Below are 18391 nucleotides of genomic sequence, written 5' to 3' on the forward strand. Positions count from 1 at the left end.
GGGAATCCCTACTGATGGCTCCTAGAAGTATTGATATCGACAACAGTTATCTACTTCAGCCATTATTTTGCTGGTGATGCAGATTTGCCAGAATTAAAAATATGAAGAGAGTGAGCAGCTTTTGTAGTCTGATTTAAGATATCTTTAGAAAGTTATGTAGAAATTGCTAATTAAGGCTATCCTAGGCAATACTTGTTGGTTGATACTTCCAGGAGTTGAATACAAAGAATTTTTTTGGCTACTCAATGATAGCTAAGAGCAAGGTAGACGAAGGTTGAAACTCTAGCTGTCATGAAGTTGGGGCATTGTGTAATCAATGCAAATCAATTAGGTTTGCTTTGAGTTTTGGCCAGAGGGTGTACTTGAGTCTAAAGCTATCTCCTAAAAAGAAAAAAAAAAATAAAGCTATCTCCTACACAAATGGATGACTTTGGTTGTGGTGTTGGGGTAGGGAAGGTGAGTTCTGATTACTTACGACTCATCAAGAAACTGCTAGTGGGAAAGCTTATCTCATACAGAAGGTAGGTTGTCATTCTTATACATAGAATTGTAGCTCCTCTGTATACATGTGTCCAGGGACCACTTCATGGCTATATCCAGTAGTTTTGATCCTGTTTAACATTTTCCTATCATCTGGCAATGCTGAACGTCATGATGTCTCTTCTTGTCCCTTTAAATCACCAGCCACTAAACTAACAGTTTCTCTCCAGGATTCCTCTTCGTCAGCTCAACCTTAGATTGCTGGTTGTACTTGGTACTTCCCCTGACCCCCTCCATTGTGACATTAGCTGCTTTTGTCTACTATTTGTGTTGGAGTTCATAATCTAGAATGAGTGTGTGAATGGTCTTTAGTGGGTTAGTGAAGCTCCTGAGAGTATACGGATATTTTTTTTCTGGAGAGTTAGATCCTGAGTAATCCGTGACCCCAAAGGGGGGTCATATGTTGAGGACTCCTGTTCTCTTTTCTCTAGTCCAGAATTCTCTGAGTTCCAGAACTAGATTTCCCATATGTTGAGGACTCCTGTTCTCTTTTCTCTAGTCCAGAATTCTCTGAGTTCCAGATCTAGATTTCCACCTGCTTATATAACATTCTGTGAATGTCCGTAGAGTATTCCCAAACCCCACAGGTCCCAAAGTGATCCCACCTTTACCCTCCAGACCTCTCTTTCCTGTACCAGGAACTGAGGACCTAACTAAGCATAAGTATTCTCTCCCCACCTCATACTTCCTATCTGGTTACTTCCCAGTCCTACTGCTTCTGCTTTTGACATGACTTTACATTTATTTATTTCTCCTCGTTCCCATTGCCATTGCTCCCTGTTAGCCCCACATCACTTCTCCCCTGAACCATTACGTAAGACTTCCTGTCTATAGATTCTCACACTGTCCAGTTTGTTTCCCGTTCTGCCACCATTCATCTTTTTAAACACAAGTCTTATCCTGTTTGCAGGCTAACAACCAGCATCCGGCTTTCCAGTATTTAAAAGGAATAGGACTTTTGCCCCCACCCCCCACCATAATCTCTTCTTGATCAGTTTCTAGTGGCATCATTTACCCTTTGATGATCCCTAAACATTATTTTCTAGCCACTCGGGCTTTTTCCATTTTCTAAACATGCCATGCACTTTTCTGCCTTCTCTCTGAGGCATGTGCTGTAACTTACCCCACACCTATTTGTGAGCTCCTTCCTCTCATCCTTCCATTCTTGGTTCAGGCAGCACCTCTTGAGGTCTTTCTCAGCCCCTCTGGTCAGATTGAGGTAGTCCCTCCTCTAGCGTCTTGCGCATAAATGCTGTTGCAATCACCTGCTGTCCTTCCTGCCAGTCTGTGAACTCCTCAGGAGTAGAGTTCCTGTTCTTAGTAGTCATCTTCCTGTATCATCTAGCGTGCCTCCTGGTACATAGTAGGTGCCCTTTCACACCCCCGAACGAGACCTTGAAACCTCCTTCTTGCTCACTCATTAGGTTGGGTTACAGCTTGTTTTGCAGTAGGATCACCTCTGTCCCTGTTACCTGGATTTTGAGTCACACGACGGCCAGGCCCTTCCTTGTCTTACTCATGTTTCTGTTGTCAGTGGCTCACACGGTCAGTGCCATAGAACTGAGGTATTTGAATGAATGAACAACTACAGATTTATACTCTTCACTAGTAAGCTCCCTGATTTTAACTTCCTTCAGGAATTTTGTAGGTATTATATGGCTGGAAGTTGGAACTTTTTCCTACTAGAAAATAGCAGTCATCCTGATTGTATTTACTTTAGACCAATTTGTTGCTCAACTGGCCAACTTTATGCTTTCCATACAGAATCTCCACTTATGCACCATACTGCTTCACTATTTACTATAACACAGATGTGTCCTAGGCATTCCATCCTGGGGAGTGATAAAGATGGTCATACTACATTACTTCCCAGCTCTGTTCAGAGCTCTTTTTATCACTTGCTGGGCTACTCTCATATCCCTGGTAACATGTTGGTGACACTGCTTACATGGTCTCACTTAATCGTCACAAAATGGGGGTGAGAAAACAGGTTCAGAGAGTCTCAAAGACTTGCCAGAGTCACACAGCTAGTAAGTGGCTCATTTGAAATTCAAGCCCATGTCTATTTAAGTTCAAGGCCCATGCTTTTGCACTCAGTATTGGGAAATGAAGCCATTTGCTTCTAGCTGTTTCAGCTCTGAGTTTCCTTTTGTTTCTGCTCCAGATTTTAAGGCTAGTTGTATGATTTTGAGTAAACTGATCGTGACCCTCAAATCTCAGTTAAATTAACGGGTCTACCATTTTCTCTCTCTGAGTTGGTTTAATAGGATCACTCTCCTTTTCAATGATTAGAGAATTCGTGGATTAGATTAATTTTTAAAATCAACTTCAGGGGATCCCTGGGTGGCGCAGCGGTTTGGCGCCTGCCTTTGGCCCAGGGCGCTATCCTGGAGACCCGGGATCGAATCCCACGTCAGGCTCCCGGTGCATGGAGCCTGCTTCTCCCTCTGCCTGTGTCTCTGCCTCTCTCTCTCTCTCTCTGTGACTATCATAAAAAAAATAAATAAATAAAAATAAATAAAAAATAAAAAAAAATAAAATCAACTTCAAGGGGAATGACTTTATATTTTCATATAAATTTTAAGATTAAAATGCATATTTTAAATGACTCATTTATAAAAAGATTTCAAATTATATCATGACAGTATTTTCTTGCTTAATAGAATTTTTCTGTGAGGGAAAGCCCTGGAAATTTCCAGCCATCTGCAGATGTTTGAACTATGTATGGCTTGTTTGGGATATACAAAAGACAAATATATTTTATGGGAAGTGAGACGTGCGGCTTCTGCGGTCGTCTCTCTCAACAGAAGCTTCTAATAATTCAGTGATATTCCCTGAGGAAATGGGGTGATTTATAATAGGGTTCCTTTTGTTGGACTTTGGTATTGTGGGGCATGTTTGCCAGACCCCGGATTGATTTATTATCATGTGAAAAATTTGCTTGATCCTAGAAGTAAAAGATGGAAAAGACCCACTGAGAGCTTCACAGTATTGTAACAGCTATGTGCTCTGGCCAACTCCTTCATCTCTGTGTCTACTTGACATGACCCAACTGGAGGGGCTTCCAGCATGCTGCTTTGTTGTGTTGTCTGTAGCTTCTGGTGATTGTGAGCTGCCAGGCAGTCAGCCCCTCTTCCATCCCAGTGAGCAAAGAAAACTCTCAATAGGGCTGGGAACAATGAGCAAAAAACAAGTGGACTGGGAAATAATGGTAATTTTGAGGTGTCTTTGGTGAGAATATCGCTTCATCTAACTCTTGAGCATTAGCAGTTTCTGCAGTGTGGGGTGGCAGCTCCAAAGCTCCAGGTACTTAGGCTTGTCTCTGCATTTCCCAGTCCATGGCCCCTCTGTCTTTCTCTCTTATCCATTGTCTTTCCACTTCCTTCGTCCTCACTGTCTTCCTTCCTCCCCTTGGATTCTTTCTTTTCCTCCCAGTTTGGCTGCCTTCTCTCCAGGCCAGCCAAGGGCTAGGACCCTCAAAGACCCGGTCTGGCCATAGTTGTTGACATTGTAGGCACAAAACTGACTGCACATGCTCCTGATCATGTTTTAGGCTATTAAACATTAGTCTTTTATTTGAAAGATTGGAAATTTAATATTTGTACTGACTCATTATGTCGGTACAAATATTATTTTAATTATATTAAATAATATAATTATTTTACCTTTCATTTCTCCAGTAGTAAAAACTAAAATATTTATAACATTACACGTTTTTGGATATTCACTTTCATGCCTTTTGATTCAGACTAACAGCATATTTTCTCCTTTAAATAAGAAGTTTTATAAAGCTTTTTAAGATAAGATTAGTGAGTTTTATGGAAGAGAGGTGTTATCACGATCATGAAAGTAGGTGCTTGATGTACCATCAGAGCTGTACTGTCCTGGGGTGCTGTGTAAACAGGACCATTGCCCTTCAGGAGCCTTTTGTCTGGAATTTATGATAATAACTCTGGCAGGGTTCAGGAGGGTCTCAGTTAAATAAATTTGGAAATTAAGTATTTACAAACAAAAGATACCTGTAATCATCACAGTGGTGGCTGAAGACTGGGTTTGGGCAGGTGCCTATAAAGGAAAATGAAGACCCTGTTGCTTGAGGAGAAGACAGGATTTAACGTTTGTGCCTTTTGAATGTTCTGATATCTTCATCATTCTCTGCTGTGCTGAGAAGTCCAGATTCCCTAGCCTGCTTCAAAGGACTCCCCCCAGGACAGAACCCTGCTCCCTAGTCTGACGGCTCTGTGCTATTCATCCCTGACCTCCCTGCCAGGCTGGGCTTCTGCTTCCTGTCCCTCTGTCTTCCTGTCCTCCACAACTACCACTTTGGTTCTGTCTTTCTGTTGCAGCTTAGGCCTAGGATATGCTCTGCACTACTCACATCCAAAAAAGGACATTAGAGTGTGCAAAGCAGTTATCATATAGGTCACCATCAGTTAATTAGAGAAAAGGGATACTAACAATCCTCTCAAATAGAAAAGATGTAATCTTAAATAAAGGCTAATCTTTGAAATTGAAATATGATTTACTTTTGCTTTTTTTTCTAAGTTCAGTAAATTCTCCTTTGCCACATCTTTACTAAGAACGAATTAAAATTTTTATCAGAGATAAGCTTTCAGGGACCACTGAATCAGTCAGCTGCTCTTTCGTAGGCATTCAACTGATTTGTGCACTTCCTGTATCTCATCTTATTTTGTTGTTTGTCTTATAATTGTATATCCTTTCTTCCTTTGAGAATGGCAAGTGTTTTATTAACAGCATCTGTGTCATGGTCTTCGTATGTGTGGCACACATGAGACACACAGCCCTAATGTTTTGAGTTGAGCTGTGTGTGCTATTGAGTGGCGAGAATGGAGAGGGGTCAAGGCTCTGAAGAGGCTCAACAAAGGAGGATGCTTGGTGTCCTTCAAGGAAAACCTCAGTGGTAAAAGATATTCTGTTTTTGATGAGAGGGAGTCAAAACATAAGTGACAGAGAACATATCTTACAAAAAGACTGAACCAGCGATAAACTAATTCAGGTTTGATTCTTCATGAAAAGCCTGAGGTTCTGGAATAATTTTTTGACATTTTTTTCCCACCCCTCTCTCATTCAACTGAGAATATTGAGTTATAATATTAATTGTAGTATTCTTCATCAAATACGCAGTATATTTGTAATAAATATTTGCTCTAGAAACATAATAGGAACACAAAAGTCTATTGACCATTTTAATTCTTCTTAGTTTGAAGGTATGCATAAGAATGAAGCAATAAGTCAGCAGCTTCATGTTTTGCGAAAAGAAGTGAAGCAGTTGCAAGCTGAAGCTGCTAAACCACCATCACTTAATGTTGTGGAAGCTGCTGTTCATGCAGAAAACTTGATTACGTAAGTTTTGAGGACGTTATAATTTAAAGTTCTATTTTGTTATTATGGATAATAATCATACATGCTACCACTCCCCCAGGCACCCACTAATTAAATTAGTACAGGGATCACCAAACGATAGCCATCAGACCAAATCTAGCCTGCCACCTATTTTTATAAATAAAGTTTTATTGGAACACAGCCATGCCCATTTATTTACTTAATGTATATGGCTTTATGCTGTGATAGCAGAATTGAATTGTGAAAACTTATGGCCCATAAAATATAAAATATTTACTATCTGGTCCTTGATAGAATAAGTTTACTGACTCCTGAATTTTGAAATGACACAGCATATTGAAGTTCAATCATGGAGAGATTTAGTGCTTAAGTTTTTTTATTTTTTTTATTTTTATTTTTTTTAGTGCTTAAGTTTTATATTAAAGTTACATTTACCCAAAAAGTCATCATTGTCAACTCAGATTATTGAGCAGAGTTTGAAGTGGAATTGCTCAGGGGAAGTAGGGCTCTCAAGTATAGTTGTCAGCTTGCATTTGGCCATTGTGGTTTTTCTTTTGGAGCTTCTAGCTTAGGCCCACAGTCATCTTTCTCCCTAAAGCCACCAGGGCAAGACTTGGGAGAGAGGTTGACCCTGCCTTTGACTTTAAGGTGACTCTAGATTTTAGCACCAGCAACTAATTCCCCAGTACATTGGAGTAGTAGTATGGAGGAGGACATTGTGAGTCCTTTTGTAAGTTGGATTGGGGGACCTGGGAAGCAGAGGGAGATGAGGTGAACGAGAAGCTAAAGTTTGTTTTACTAGTAGAGGAGCTCAAAAAAGTGTGAGACTTAGAAGAGATATCTTTATTTTAGGATCTTATTCTATACAAAAATCTTTTTTCAGTGTTTTAGATTTTAAAATTTAGAGAAATCAGGGTTCTTATTTTTTTCAAATATGTATTATACAAGGAATACACAAAAATGAAAGAATAAATTGTGAATCACATACAAATATGAAACATTTTGATAAGAGTAAGAATGTTAATAATACAGCTGATTTCCCCAGCACCCCTGCTCCCCCTGCCCCCACAGGAAGACATAAAATCATTTATTTCTGTGTATTAAAAATAAGTCATTGGGTCAAGTTGGAAGAAGCTTACCCCGTGGAAGATTTTTAAAGTGACATTTGTATGGGGCTCTGAAGTGTAGAGTACCAGAGAAATTACTTGTGAGTCTGGATTCTCTTACTGTAGACCAATAGTCTCATCTGCATTTTCCCACAGGGCCTTAGTGAATGCCTACAAGTTGCAGCCTACCCCTGGGGTTCAGAAGGTTGGCATTACCCTCTTCTTTACTGTTGTGGATTATGTCAGTGATGAGACTCAGCGTCATCCTCCCACAAGGCAGTTCTTTACATCATGCATTGAGATCTTAGGACAGGTAAGGCAATTCTGTGTTTTTAGCCTTATTCATGTAGAATGAGTCTCTGCAGCATCCTCATTATGCTTTCAGATTGACATTACAGATTTAGACTCTGAAGTCAGAAGCCCCTTTGAATTGTTGACTTCTCAAGATGTGACTAAAATTGTTGGTATAGAAATTTGCTTCTCATACAAGAGATATTAAGTTACTCATATTTGAAAGTCTCGGGGAGACAGCAGACTCTTTCAGATGCTTTTGGTATGGTTAATTGTAGCATCATGAAACTCTTTATTGTTTACAAAACACTCTCCAGTTCATACTCACAGTCCCTTCTGTGTGATTGATACCACTCTTGTTTTATTTATTTTTATTTTTTAAAGATTTTATTTATTCATGAGAGAGAGGCAGAAACATAGGCAGAGGAAGAAGCAGGCTCCATGCAGAGAGTCCGATGTGGGATTTGATCCTGGGACTCCAGGATTACGCCTGAGCCAAAGGCAGACACTCAACCCCTGAGCCACCCAGGTGTCTCAATACCACTCTTGTTTGAAAGATGAGAAAACTAGTCTCTAAAAGATGAAATGACTTGCCTAAAGGATACAGCCGGTCAGTGCTGGAGCTGAGCCTGGATCCCACGTCTCCTGCCTTGACAGTCAGGGCTCTCCCTGCCTCCCCACAGCCGCCTCCCAGTTGCTGTTCTTGATCCCTGTTTACTTACTTACTTATTTATTTGACTTACTGTTCGATGTTTGGAGATTTAACAAGGCAAGACCAGTATATCCATGCATGTTTATGAAACATGTCATTAAAGGAAGGAAAGCCACTTGATGGAAAATGTGTAAATGCTAACCATGTGCTCTCAACCAGTTTCAGTGTGGTGATTTCTTCTTACTGGATACTTAAAAGGAGATGATACAGAGCAGTTAGTAAGATAGATTTTTTAAATAGTTTTTTCCCTGACTTTTTTTTTTTTTTTAAGATTTTATTTATTCATTCATGAGAGATAAGAGATAGAGAGAGAGAGAGGCAGAGACATAGGCAGAGGGAGAAGCAGGCTCCATGCAGGGAGCACAACGTGGGACTTGATCCGGGGACTCCAGGATCAGGTCCTGGGCTGAAGGCCGCTCTAAACCACTGAGCCACCCGGGCTGCCCTTTTTTCCTGATTTTAAAATTGATGCGTGCTTATCATAAGCAATGCAGACAACATAAAAAGTAGAAAGCAGAAAAATTCTTCGTAATTCTAACTTCCTGAAGATACTGGGATTTCATAGCTAATATTTTATTATCATTTTTCATAGCTAATATTTTATCATTTTTCTCGTGTATGTATGTATATCAGTGCATATGTGTACATATGTAGAAATGATATATCATTCCTACATATAAATAGATAGAGATAGGCATATATGCCCCGAAATGGGCAAGTGCTATTTTGTAGCCTGCTGATTTCATTCATACACAACTTTTAGACATTATTCTGTGTTAATAAATACAGACTTATCTCATGGTATTTAATACATAGTGTTGCCTGGTACAGATACATTGTGATGTATTGAGCCTGTGCCCTACCTGGCTGTTCAGGTAGTTTGCTTGTTTTGCTACAGTAAGCCTGAGATAAATATTCTTACACATCTCTGTGAATTGATTGGACTTTTTTTCAAGGATAATTTCCTAGAAGTATGGTTGTTATGTCAGATGGACTAGCATTTGATGTATATTGTCACTGTGCCCTCCTGGGCAGTTTTTACCTGTCTCCACTATCATAGCAGGGTTTGAATTTATTGTTTTCCATACCATAACCAGTGTGAAGAAGGATTATTCCTTTTAAGTCTTGCTAATATAATAGGGAAAGTGTACTTTATTATTATTTTAAGTTGTATTTCTTTAAGCACTTGTTCATTTGCATGACTTTTCATATGTTTATTGGCCATTTAATTATTTTTTTTAAGCTTTTATTTTATTTATTGAGAGAGCGCATGAGAGAAAGAGCAAGTGAGCACAAGCAGTGGGCTGGAAAAGGAGGAGCAGATTCCCTGCTGAGCAGGGAGCCCAATGTGGGGCTCAATCCCAGGACCCTGAGATCATGACCTGAGATTAAGGCAAATGCTTAACGGACTTAGCCACCCAGGCACCCTAATTATTTTTGTGACTTGCTGGTTATTGTCCTTTGCACGTTTTCTGTTACAGAATTTGTTTTTTTATTGCTTTGGAAGAGCTCCTCAGACTATCCAGAATGTCTTCTTAATTGATTTTTCTACTTTGTCATTTTCCTTTAATTTTATCATACTTTTTGCCTTAGAGAAGTTAAAATTTTTATATATTCAAATTTCTCAGTCTTGCTTTTTATTATTTCTGCCTATGATCCAGCTTATCAAAGCCTTCCTGGTGCTGAAATTATTTAAATACTTATATCCAGTACTTTTAGCATTAGGACCAATTTAAAACAAGGTGAAATTATCTTGACTATATATTAATTATTAAAGTTAAGTTTTTCAAAGTATTAAAAGCACATCTCAATAAAATCTATAACTTAGAGGTTTTGTTTTCTTGACAAAAATGCAGTCACTTTGGATACTTAGTAATCATAGGAGGTACCTTGCAATTTTCTGGATTCAAATTATCCTAATATTTTAATGTTTTAGAAACTCTCTATGGCTTGTCCAACTCAAATTCATGGATAAATTCAGAGTTTTTAATATCACCTGCATTGGAAGTGTTAGATTTATCTGTATTGATTTTAGATATTTTTGACTGTTTCATGTTTTCATTTAGAAAAAGTCCTGCTAATGCCCTTAAAACTTGGTTGCTTACATAAAAGTGGTTGGGGGCAGAATTTGGTGACATTTTCTCTAATTCTTCCAAGGTGTTTATCAGCGGCACTAAGTCAGAGTGCAGAAAAGTGCTGGAGACCATTCTGAAGAATAGACGGCTCTGCTCTCTGCTGTCTCCTTTCTTCACTCCCAATGCTGCACCTGCAGAATTCATTCAACTCTATGAGAAAGTGGTGAAGTTTCTAAGTGAGGACAACAGTGATATGATTTTCATGCTGCTGACCAAGGTGAACATGTGATTCGGTGCCAATGCCACCACAGAAGTGTAGAATCTAATGTGATTTCCCACTCCGTAGAAATGAAAGGGCCCCTGAAGCTCTGTTTTCTGGCAGACACTTTTCACATTTTGTATCCTCTTCAAGCAGCTTGATCCGGCAGCTTTTTCTTCTGATGGCATTGGTTGTGTTGTGTAGTGGAGTCTTATTCCACATAGTAGAACAAGGACTTCCCTCCCAAGCCCTCTTTAAAAACTGTACAGCTTTGAAGGGGGATCCCTGGGTGGCGCAGCGGTTTGGCGCCTGCCTTTGGCCCAGGGCACGATCTTGGAGACCCAGGATCGAATCCCACGTCGGGCTCCCGGTGCATGGAGCCTGCTTCTCCCTCTGCCTGTGTCTCTGCCTCTCTCTCTCTCTGTGTGTGACTATCATAAATAAAAACTGTACAGCTTTGAAATATTCATAATAATAATTGTGTCATTCTTTTGAGTATATCCTGAATTTATGCCAAAAATGTGTTTGATAAATGAGATATCATATATCAAAGTCTCTCATATTTGGAATAAGCCAGATATAAGCAAATTGCCTTTGTCCTCATCCCGAGTAGAATATTAACGAGGGCCCAGGCAATGAATTTGCTTAGCCACTTGAGAATTGCAGAGCCTTAGTGATTTTGCCTTCACTTGTATTTCTTTGACATGTATAAATCATAAAACCTAGGCGTTTTCTAGGGCCTAGAGACTACTCTCAGTCTGTCATGAGGCAGGACATAGAGTTGGAAATCCTGGAAGCGGATCAGTAACACCCAGAATTTTTATTAGCTGAGATAGGTTACTGCCACAGATTCAGAAATGTGGCTGTATCAGATGGAGACAGTTCCGTAAAGTGGTTGCTTTTCTTTTCTTTCTTTCTTTCTTTTTTTTTTTTTTTAAGATTTTTTTTATTCATTCATGAGAGACACACAGGAAGAGGCAGAGACATAGGCAGAAGGAGAAGCAGACTCCCGGTGCAGAGCCTGATTCAAGACTTGATCCCAAGGCCCTGGGATCACAACCTGAGCCAAAGGCAAACGCTCAACCACTGAGCCACCCAGGTGCCCCAAAGTGGCTGCTTATTTCTGGCACCAAGACCAGTGGGGAAGAACTACAAAGTTCTGAGTCTTGCCTTGTAGGGAAAGCTTAACCAAAAATACATTACAAAAAGCATGTGGAGCTGAGAAAAAAAAACCCTGCCTCTGTAATCCCAGAAGGTGAAGTAGAGCTGGAGGCTTATTGACACCTATAAACTGTTGACATGTGTCGATTCTTTTAAGTATGTAGATACACATTTTAGTTTCAGTCTTTATACACAGCTAAATGTTAGATGATGTTTGACTTTTAAACTAAATTTGCACATAGTTTTCTCTACTTCAGCTAATTTTCCAGTGTCAATAAAACTGCTTCTTGTTTCTTTTTCTTTTTAGTTCGATCTTAAGCAATGGTTAAACACGACTAAACCTCCTCTGTCTGATCGTACCAGGCTTCTGGAGTCCATTCATTTGGCACTTACTGCCTGGGGCCTCGAACCAGATGAAGATATTTTGATGCCATTTAATCTTTTCTGTAAGCACTGGACTTACCTTCTTCTCTACCAGTTCCCTGACCAGTACAGTGACATTCTCAGGCTGCTGATGCAAAGTAAGTATCTTTCAATTGTGACTGATTAGATTGCAGTGAATATTTAATGTGACATTTACCATTCTACAGATATCATCCAAAAGTGTAAAAATAAGACAGGTATGCAGGAGTTGAGAATCACTAAGTTTTACCTCGAGTGCTTGACAAACCATGTCCAAAAGGTTACTGTCTGTAGAAAAGGTCAGTTATCGTCCTAAATGTTCACATGGCTCTGATTCAGCAAAAGACAACACCTAGTATGTGGGTGTTGAAGTCCAGTTGCACATCCACCTCTTCCCCTTGTCTTTGCAGCTGTTCTGAGCTGGCCTGGGGTAGAAGTGGGCCTACTTACTCTGCTGACTACAGATGTGGTAGGAGAAGGAAATTGCTCCTTTGCAATATGTTTACTGTGCTGACTGGTTTCTCTGTAGATCCAAATGGGGAATGCATTTGGTTTTTTTTTCCCCCTTAATTTCTTGACTCATGTCTTTTTTCTGCAAGTAAGTTTTATCTGTATGTAATGGTAGCCTGTATTTATAGTCACCAAGGGAAGGAGCAGCATTAAATTTTCTACGTTCCCACCATTTGTCTCCCCCCATACCCTGCAATTTTCCACTGGAGAATTGGAGATTAGAAGAAGAGTAAAAGATGCATACTGGCATAACTAATTTTTGCTCTAAATTTTCAGAACTCAAGTATATACTGTGGCTTTTTTGCCTGAGGGCTTTTTAAGAGATTGTGAACAGTGTGTATAGGCAACCATTGACTTGTGTTTAACAGGAAGTTTCTTTTTTTTTTTTTTTTAAAGATTTTATTTATTTATTCATGAGAGACAGAGAGAGAGAGAGAGAGAGAGAGAGAGAGAGAGGCAGAGACACAGGCAGAGGGAGAAGCAGGTTCCATGCAGGAAACTTGATGCGGGACTCGATCCAGGGACTCCAGGATCACACTCTAGGCTGAAGGCAGGCGCTAAACCGCTGAGCCACCCAGGGATCCCCTAACAGGACGTTTCTACTTACCAGGAAAAGTAATTCAGTTAGAGGCTTAAGAATAACAATACCATCGCTGTCCGATTCCTGACCTCCAGCTCCCTGGTTTCCCTTTCCTCCTTGGCTGCCATGTTGGTACTCTGGAGCTTGACCTTTTCTTGTCCATTCTTCATGGACGAGCCTTTTGGTTTCCCTGCTGTATTCTAGGTGTGCATGATTCCCACACCTCTAACTTGATTCCAGGGCTGTGTCCTCTAAGAGCCAAACCATGGTAGCTATTCGATACAGACCCTTCACTATTCCCTAGACAACTCCCACTCAGCAGATTGCAGCTGCCTCATCTCTCCCCTCAGAAGGACTCCTACAAGCCTCCACAGTTACCCTGTATGATCCTTATGCCACCTCTGGATGGAAAGGGCCTGTAGAGGTTTTAGTCCTAGCCTCTGGTATGAGATTTACCAGTAGCAGGGTGCTGGTTGTAGTGTCTACTTTGCAAGCTATCTCTGTGTTGCCCATTGTACGAGTGGAGCTTCAGAGGTAAGTAAGTATGAAAAGAAAGCCTAGACTCTGCAGCTGCATTCTGCAGCACAGTCTCCCTTGTCCTGTTATTGCTATTTCTCTTAGGGCTTCAGCCAGGAATATGGTATCTTGACCATCCTCCAGTCAGGGGCTGCTGGTGGGATTCCTTCCCCCCGCCATCTCCCCTCCATCTCCCCACCCCCACCCCCCCATTCCAGCCCAGATGGCTCTGGCTGTGCTCGCTTTCAGCAGGGTGACTAGGAACCAGGAAGGTCAAGTGCCTAGGTGGACGGTTCTCTTTCCTGCGGTCCCTTCACCATAGGTCTTTATGAATTTGTTTTGGATTTTTATGTAATTTTCGTTCCTTTGTGAAGTACACATGTTGTTTGATTCAAGTTGAGAAAGTGAGTTTGTGACAGATGCTAACGTGCTGTCCTCCGTCCCTGCCCCTAAGGCTCCGCTGAGCAGCTGCTGAGCCCTGAGTGTTGGAAAGCCACTCTGCGAGCCCTGGGCTGCTGTGCTCCCGACTGCCAGCAGGGGGCAGCTTCTGCAGAGAGTGCAGTGCTTCAAAGCTCTCCAGCCGTTCTCTTGTCTGACAAACAGGTGTGTAGCTTTTGGTATCCGAAGTTTATGTCTCTGCCTTCCTTTTCTGTTTCCTTTAATATCTGTTTTCTAAACAGTTGGAACCCATTCAAAATTTATATCTAAAAAGCTACACTTTGGTGTATTATCTTTAAGAGCCCTGTGTTTTTGTTAGTCACTTGCTTTCTCCCGTACCGCCTTTGCCTTTCTCCCACCGCTCAGAGTCTGTCTTGCTCATCTGTTCAAAAGCAGCCAGACCTACCCGCTGTGGTTACCTTCCCTCCCACCTTAACCTGCCCTATTCTTAACCTTACACCCCTGGCTCCTTTGGTCAGGTTTTCATGCAGCGTCCCACAGAGCTCACAGGTTCTTCGAAGTTCTGTGATATATCATCATAAGAATATGTTGGAAAGAATGATTCCTCTGCTTTAGAAAAAGAGTTCGAAAATCTGCTGATTTACTTTTCATATACCTACATCTTTGCAGTTCTGTTACAAAGTCTGAGCACCCCCATCGCAGTCTACCGCAGTGCTCTGCTGAAAGTACACTCACTCAGTAAGGATTCTCTGACTCATCATTATCTTCTAGGTCATGGAGACTATACAGTGGCTTTCAAACTTTTTTTATAAGCTTCGGTTATCCACATTGGACTTTAAAAGCTTTGGTTTGTTCTCAAAATGGAGTCCTTACATGGCTGATATGAAGACACTTTTGGGCTATCTTGTAAAACGGCTGCTTGACTCAGAAATGGCCTGCTTGGCTCAAGATCCATCTGCCAGCAGCAAAACAGGTAAATATGCCTTTAGTGTAACAGGGAGCGAGGAGCTCTGACCTTCCATTAGAAGAGACTTAGAGAGACACATTAAGAGATCTAATCTTAGCAATAAAACTATATATCTCAGTGTCAAGAAGAAGAAATAAGAGATATATATAAGTGTGGACCCATCTATGTGTCATACCCTTGTTCACTTGAAGAACTGTGTGCTTTCCTCAGCTTGTCTCTGCCCTTCCTTCATAGGGCAGGGTACAAGGAGATAGGTTTCAGCCTCCAGCTCTTTCTTCCTATTGTTTATCTCATTTAGGAAAGGGTTCTGAATATCTAAACATTTATCTTTAAAAAAATGTATGGTGTAAAATTATCCACGACACTGTGTTGTAATAAAAATTCTTCAAGAAATTCTATTGCAGCAAAGGAAAACACACGCATTTTTAGTCACACTAAATTTGTTGTTTGTCAACCTAGCTTTGTGAGTATACAGATAATAAGAAGTTGAGTTTTTTTTCCGTGTAATTAGTGATATTGACAGAGGATGAGCTTGTTTCTTGTCTCTAAAAATTTTGCTTTGTTTTAGTGCTGAGATGCCTACATTCAATAATCATCCAGCTCTTTAAGCCATGGATCTTGGTTTTAGAGGGCAATGAAAGGTAAATAATTTTTCAGATATTCATATTCCTGCAACATTTATAGAGTTAAGTTCTGATGGTAGTTTGGTATAAGGGGTGCATTCATGGATTTAATTTTTTATGTTGGACCATATTAAATTTAGAAAATGCTTTCTCATGAAAGAAACTTGACATTTCCTGCTTGTGGAATTGTTAGTCTGGTTGATCAGACCTATTAATATTTAATATTAATATAATATTAATAATCAATATCAACACCATAATTAATATGATATATTAATAATTATATCACATATAATATAAATGTATAATAAATATAATATATTAATATTACTATTAATATAACTTTGAAGCAAAACTGGACACTCATTTCCAGTTTTCCACAATGAATACATTGAATAAATTTTGGTACTTAATTTCAGAAAAGTGGATGTTGCTCTCCTGAATCAGTTTGATAATGTAGTGTAAAATATGAGACTAATTTGATTTTTTTTTAAAGTTACTTTTTTTTAAATTTTTTTTTAATTTTTATTTATTTATGATAGTCACAGAGAGAGAGAGAGAGGCAGAGACACAGGCAGAGGGAGAAGCAGGCTCCATGCACCGGGAGCCCGATGTGGGATTCGATCCTGGGTCTCCAGGATCGCGCCCTGGGCCAAAGGCAGGCGCCAAACCGCTGTGCCACCCAGGGATCCCGAGACTAGTTTGATTTTATCCAGTTCTTCAGCTATTTATTTTTTGGAACTAGGATGGTTTTGAATTACTGGGTGGAAACGAACCCTTTCACGTGAGTTCTGGGAATAAATGAAAGCATGATGTTATGAGCATTTAAAACAGCTGTAAAACTGTTCACAGGCAGGGGGGTTGCCTTCTGAGTCTTTTTCCCCCTAAAAGAATACAAACAAAGCTAGGTAAGCTTATCAGGAGTTTGTTAAAATTATACCAGTGCTAGATATTACAGTATTTAAGGTGTTTTCACAATATTAATCTGTTCCCAAGACTCAGAAAGCATGAATGGCTTGTTCCATTCCACCACCAGGGAGGGCCAGAACTGGGAACAGAGCTTAGGGCTTCTGACTTCCCTCTCAAGACTCTGTATTAACTCATGCTGCTCCAAGAGCTCGTCAAGGAAAGTAGAAAAGGTTTTGGATCTTTGCTTTTGCTAAAGGACTATCCTTCATCTGCAAGCTTCAGGATTCTGTGTTGACTCAGACTGCTGGCAATAATCCAGACTGTACTGTTGATTTCCAGGGAGAATTAATGGGATTTATTTTTATATTGAACTTTCTGGACCCAACTCAGAAACTAAAATGATCATATAAAGAGTTTTATTCTATGGTTATTTCCTGTCCATTTTTGGCCATCTTTCTGTTACATGGATTTTTTTTTCTTTTTTCCATGTTTTAGGTAGACAAAACTGTTGAAGTCACTTAGTGGCATGTATCTAAGGCATTTGAAATGTAACCAAGATACATAAGGGTGTAAATTGGATATAAAAAGGTGTTAATCTATGTAAATAACACACTTCTGAAACTTAATTCATTGGAATAAAGATGTAGAAGGAAAGTAAATAAAATTGTGTGGTTGATATCATGAACTACAGTTCACCTCCAGGACTTTACAGCTGTGAAAGTGGTCTGAGTGAGTCCTGCGGCTACAACGTACAGTGTTCTGTAGGATTTAGGCAGTCCCTAGACTCTGGGACCTAGAGTGATTTAATCCTGGTGCTTTCCTTTCTAAGTGTGCTTCTTTTGTTTAAAGCAGCCAACGGCATTACCCCTGGCTGGAGAGTGATGCTATGGTGGCCTTAAGCATTGTGCAGCTGTTCACCAACTGTATTGACTCCTTGCACGAGAGTTTTAAAGGTAGGAAGATGTTATGTCATGTCTCTGGTTAGGTACCACTTTTTCCCTCAATCATTCGGTTATTCTTTTGCCTCTGCTTTTCCGACTTTAATTTTATTTTAGTAGGGAGGTAGTCATCTTTGACCAAAGAAGGTCACTGGCACTGCTGGTTAGTATGAAGTTTGTTAACCTCTTACTGTTTGTAAAGTAGCTCTGAGCTGCATTAGCCATGGAAAACATGCAGCCATTCTCTTCAATATTCTCTTTCCCTCATGTTGAAGCTCATTCTCTCTACCGTGACTCTAACTTCTTTTTCATATTTTCTTTCTGTGCTTCATTGTGGGTGAATTATTGAGGACCTTCTTCCAGTTTACTCAGTCTTTCCAGCCGTGTCTATTCGGCTTTAAAAAAAAAAAAAACCTATGAATTTTTAATTTCAATTTCTATAAATCATGTTTGTTTGTTTCTCATACCTTCCTCTTGAGAGCATTTTCTTTTGTTTAAAATTCTAATTTCTATTTCTTTGAAATGTTTAAATATAATTTCCTTTATGATCTGTATGCAGTAATAATGACTATTATAACTGGAGTTACTATTGGGGATGGCTTGCTTATGCTACAGTTAGATGTTCCTTCAGATTCTTATACTCAGGAGCTTGTTTCCTTGGGTGTTTTTAAATTTTGTATTGTGAGCCCGTATTTAGAGAGATTTTCTCTGTGGGAATTCTACAAAGTGCAGAATGAGGGTTTGTCCTCCAGAGTAGATCTGCATTTTTGCTAACCAAGGTCGTGTAATCCTTGGCTTGCTCACACTTGTGCTGTAAGCAGGCCGACCCCAGACTCCCTTGCAGGGGGGCCTCAGTGAGCACAATCAACTTGTTCCCCTCCTCGACTCCGAGTCAAAGTGAAGGCAGAGAAAGTCCCTTTCTTTCTCTGAACTGCTCTCTCAGTGAGGGCACAGTCCTTAAGAGACTCCTCATGCTGTTAAAACCCTGCAGAAGCAGACAGTCCACAGGCAGCCGAGGCTTCAATGTCTGTTCAGTACC

At 40.1% G+C, this 18391-nt stretch overlaps 1 protein-coding gene across 1 annotated transcript in view; it reads left to right on the forward strand.

The window, feature by feature from the left end:
- The window catches only part of EPG5 (ectopic P-granules 5 autophagy tethering factor), a 103711-nt gene that overhangs the window by 61268 nt on the left and 24052 nt on the right, over window positions 1–18391 (forward strand). The window contains exons 28-35 of the mRNA XM_055323547.1: window positions 5762–5904; window positions 7167–7323; window positions 10171–10365; window positions 11816–12029; window positions 13971–14119; window positions 14687–14888; window positions 15451–15523; window positions 17264–17367. Of these exons, the coding sequence (XP_055179522.1) occupies window positions 5762–5904; window positions 7167–7323; window positions 10171–10365; window positions 11816–12029; window positions 13971–14119; window positions 14687–14888; window positions 15451–15523; window positions 17264–17367 (1237 nt within the window). The remainder of the gene's footprint in view (window positions 1–5761; window positions 5905–7166; window positions 7324–10170; window positions 10366–11815; window positions 12030–13970; window positions 14120–14686; window positions 14889–15450; window positions 15524–17263; window positions 17368–18391) is intronic.

This window comes from Nyctereutes procyonoides, unplaced genomic scaffold, assembly GCF_905146905.1.
Source record: "Nyctereutes procyonoides isolate TBG_1078 unplaced genomic scaffold, NYPRO_anot_genome, whole genome shotgun sequence".
Classification (NCBI taxonomy): Eukaryota; Metazoa; Chordata; class Mammalia; order Carnivora; family Canidae; genus Nyctereutes; species Nyctereutes procyonoides.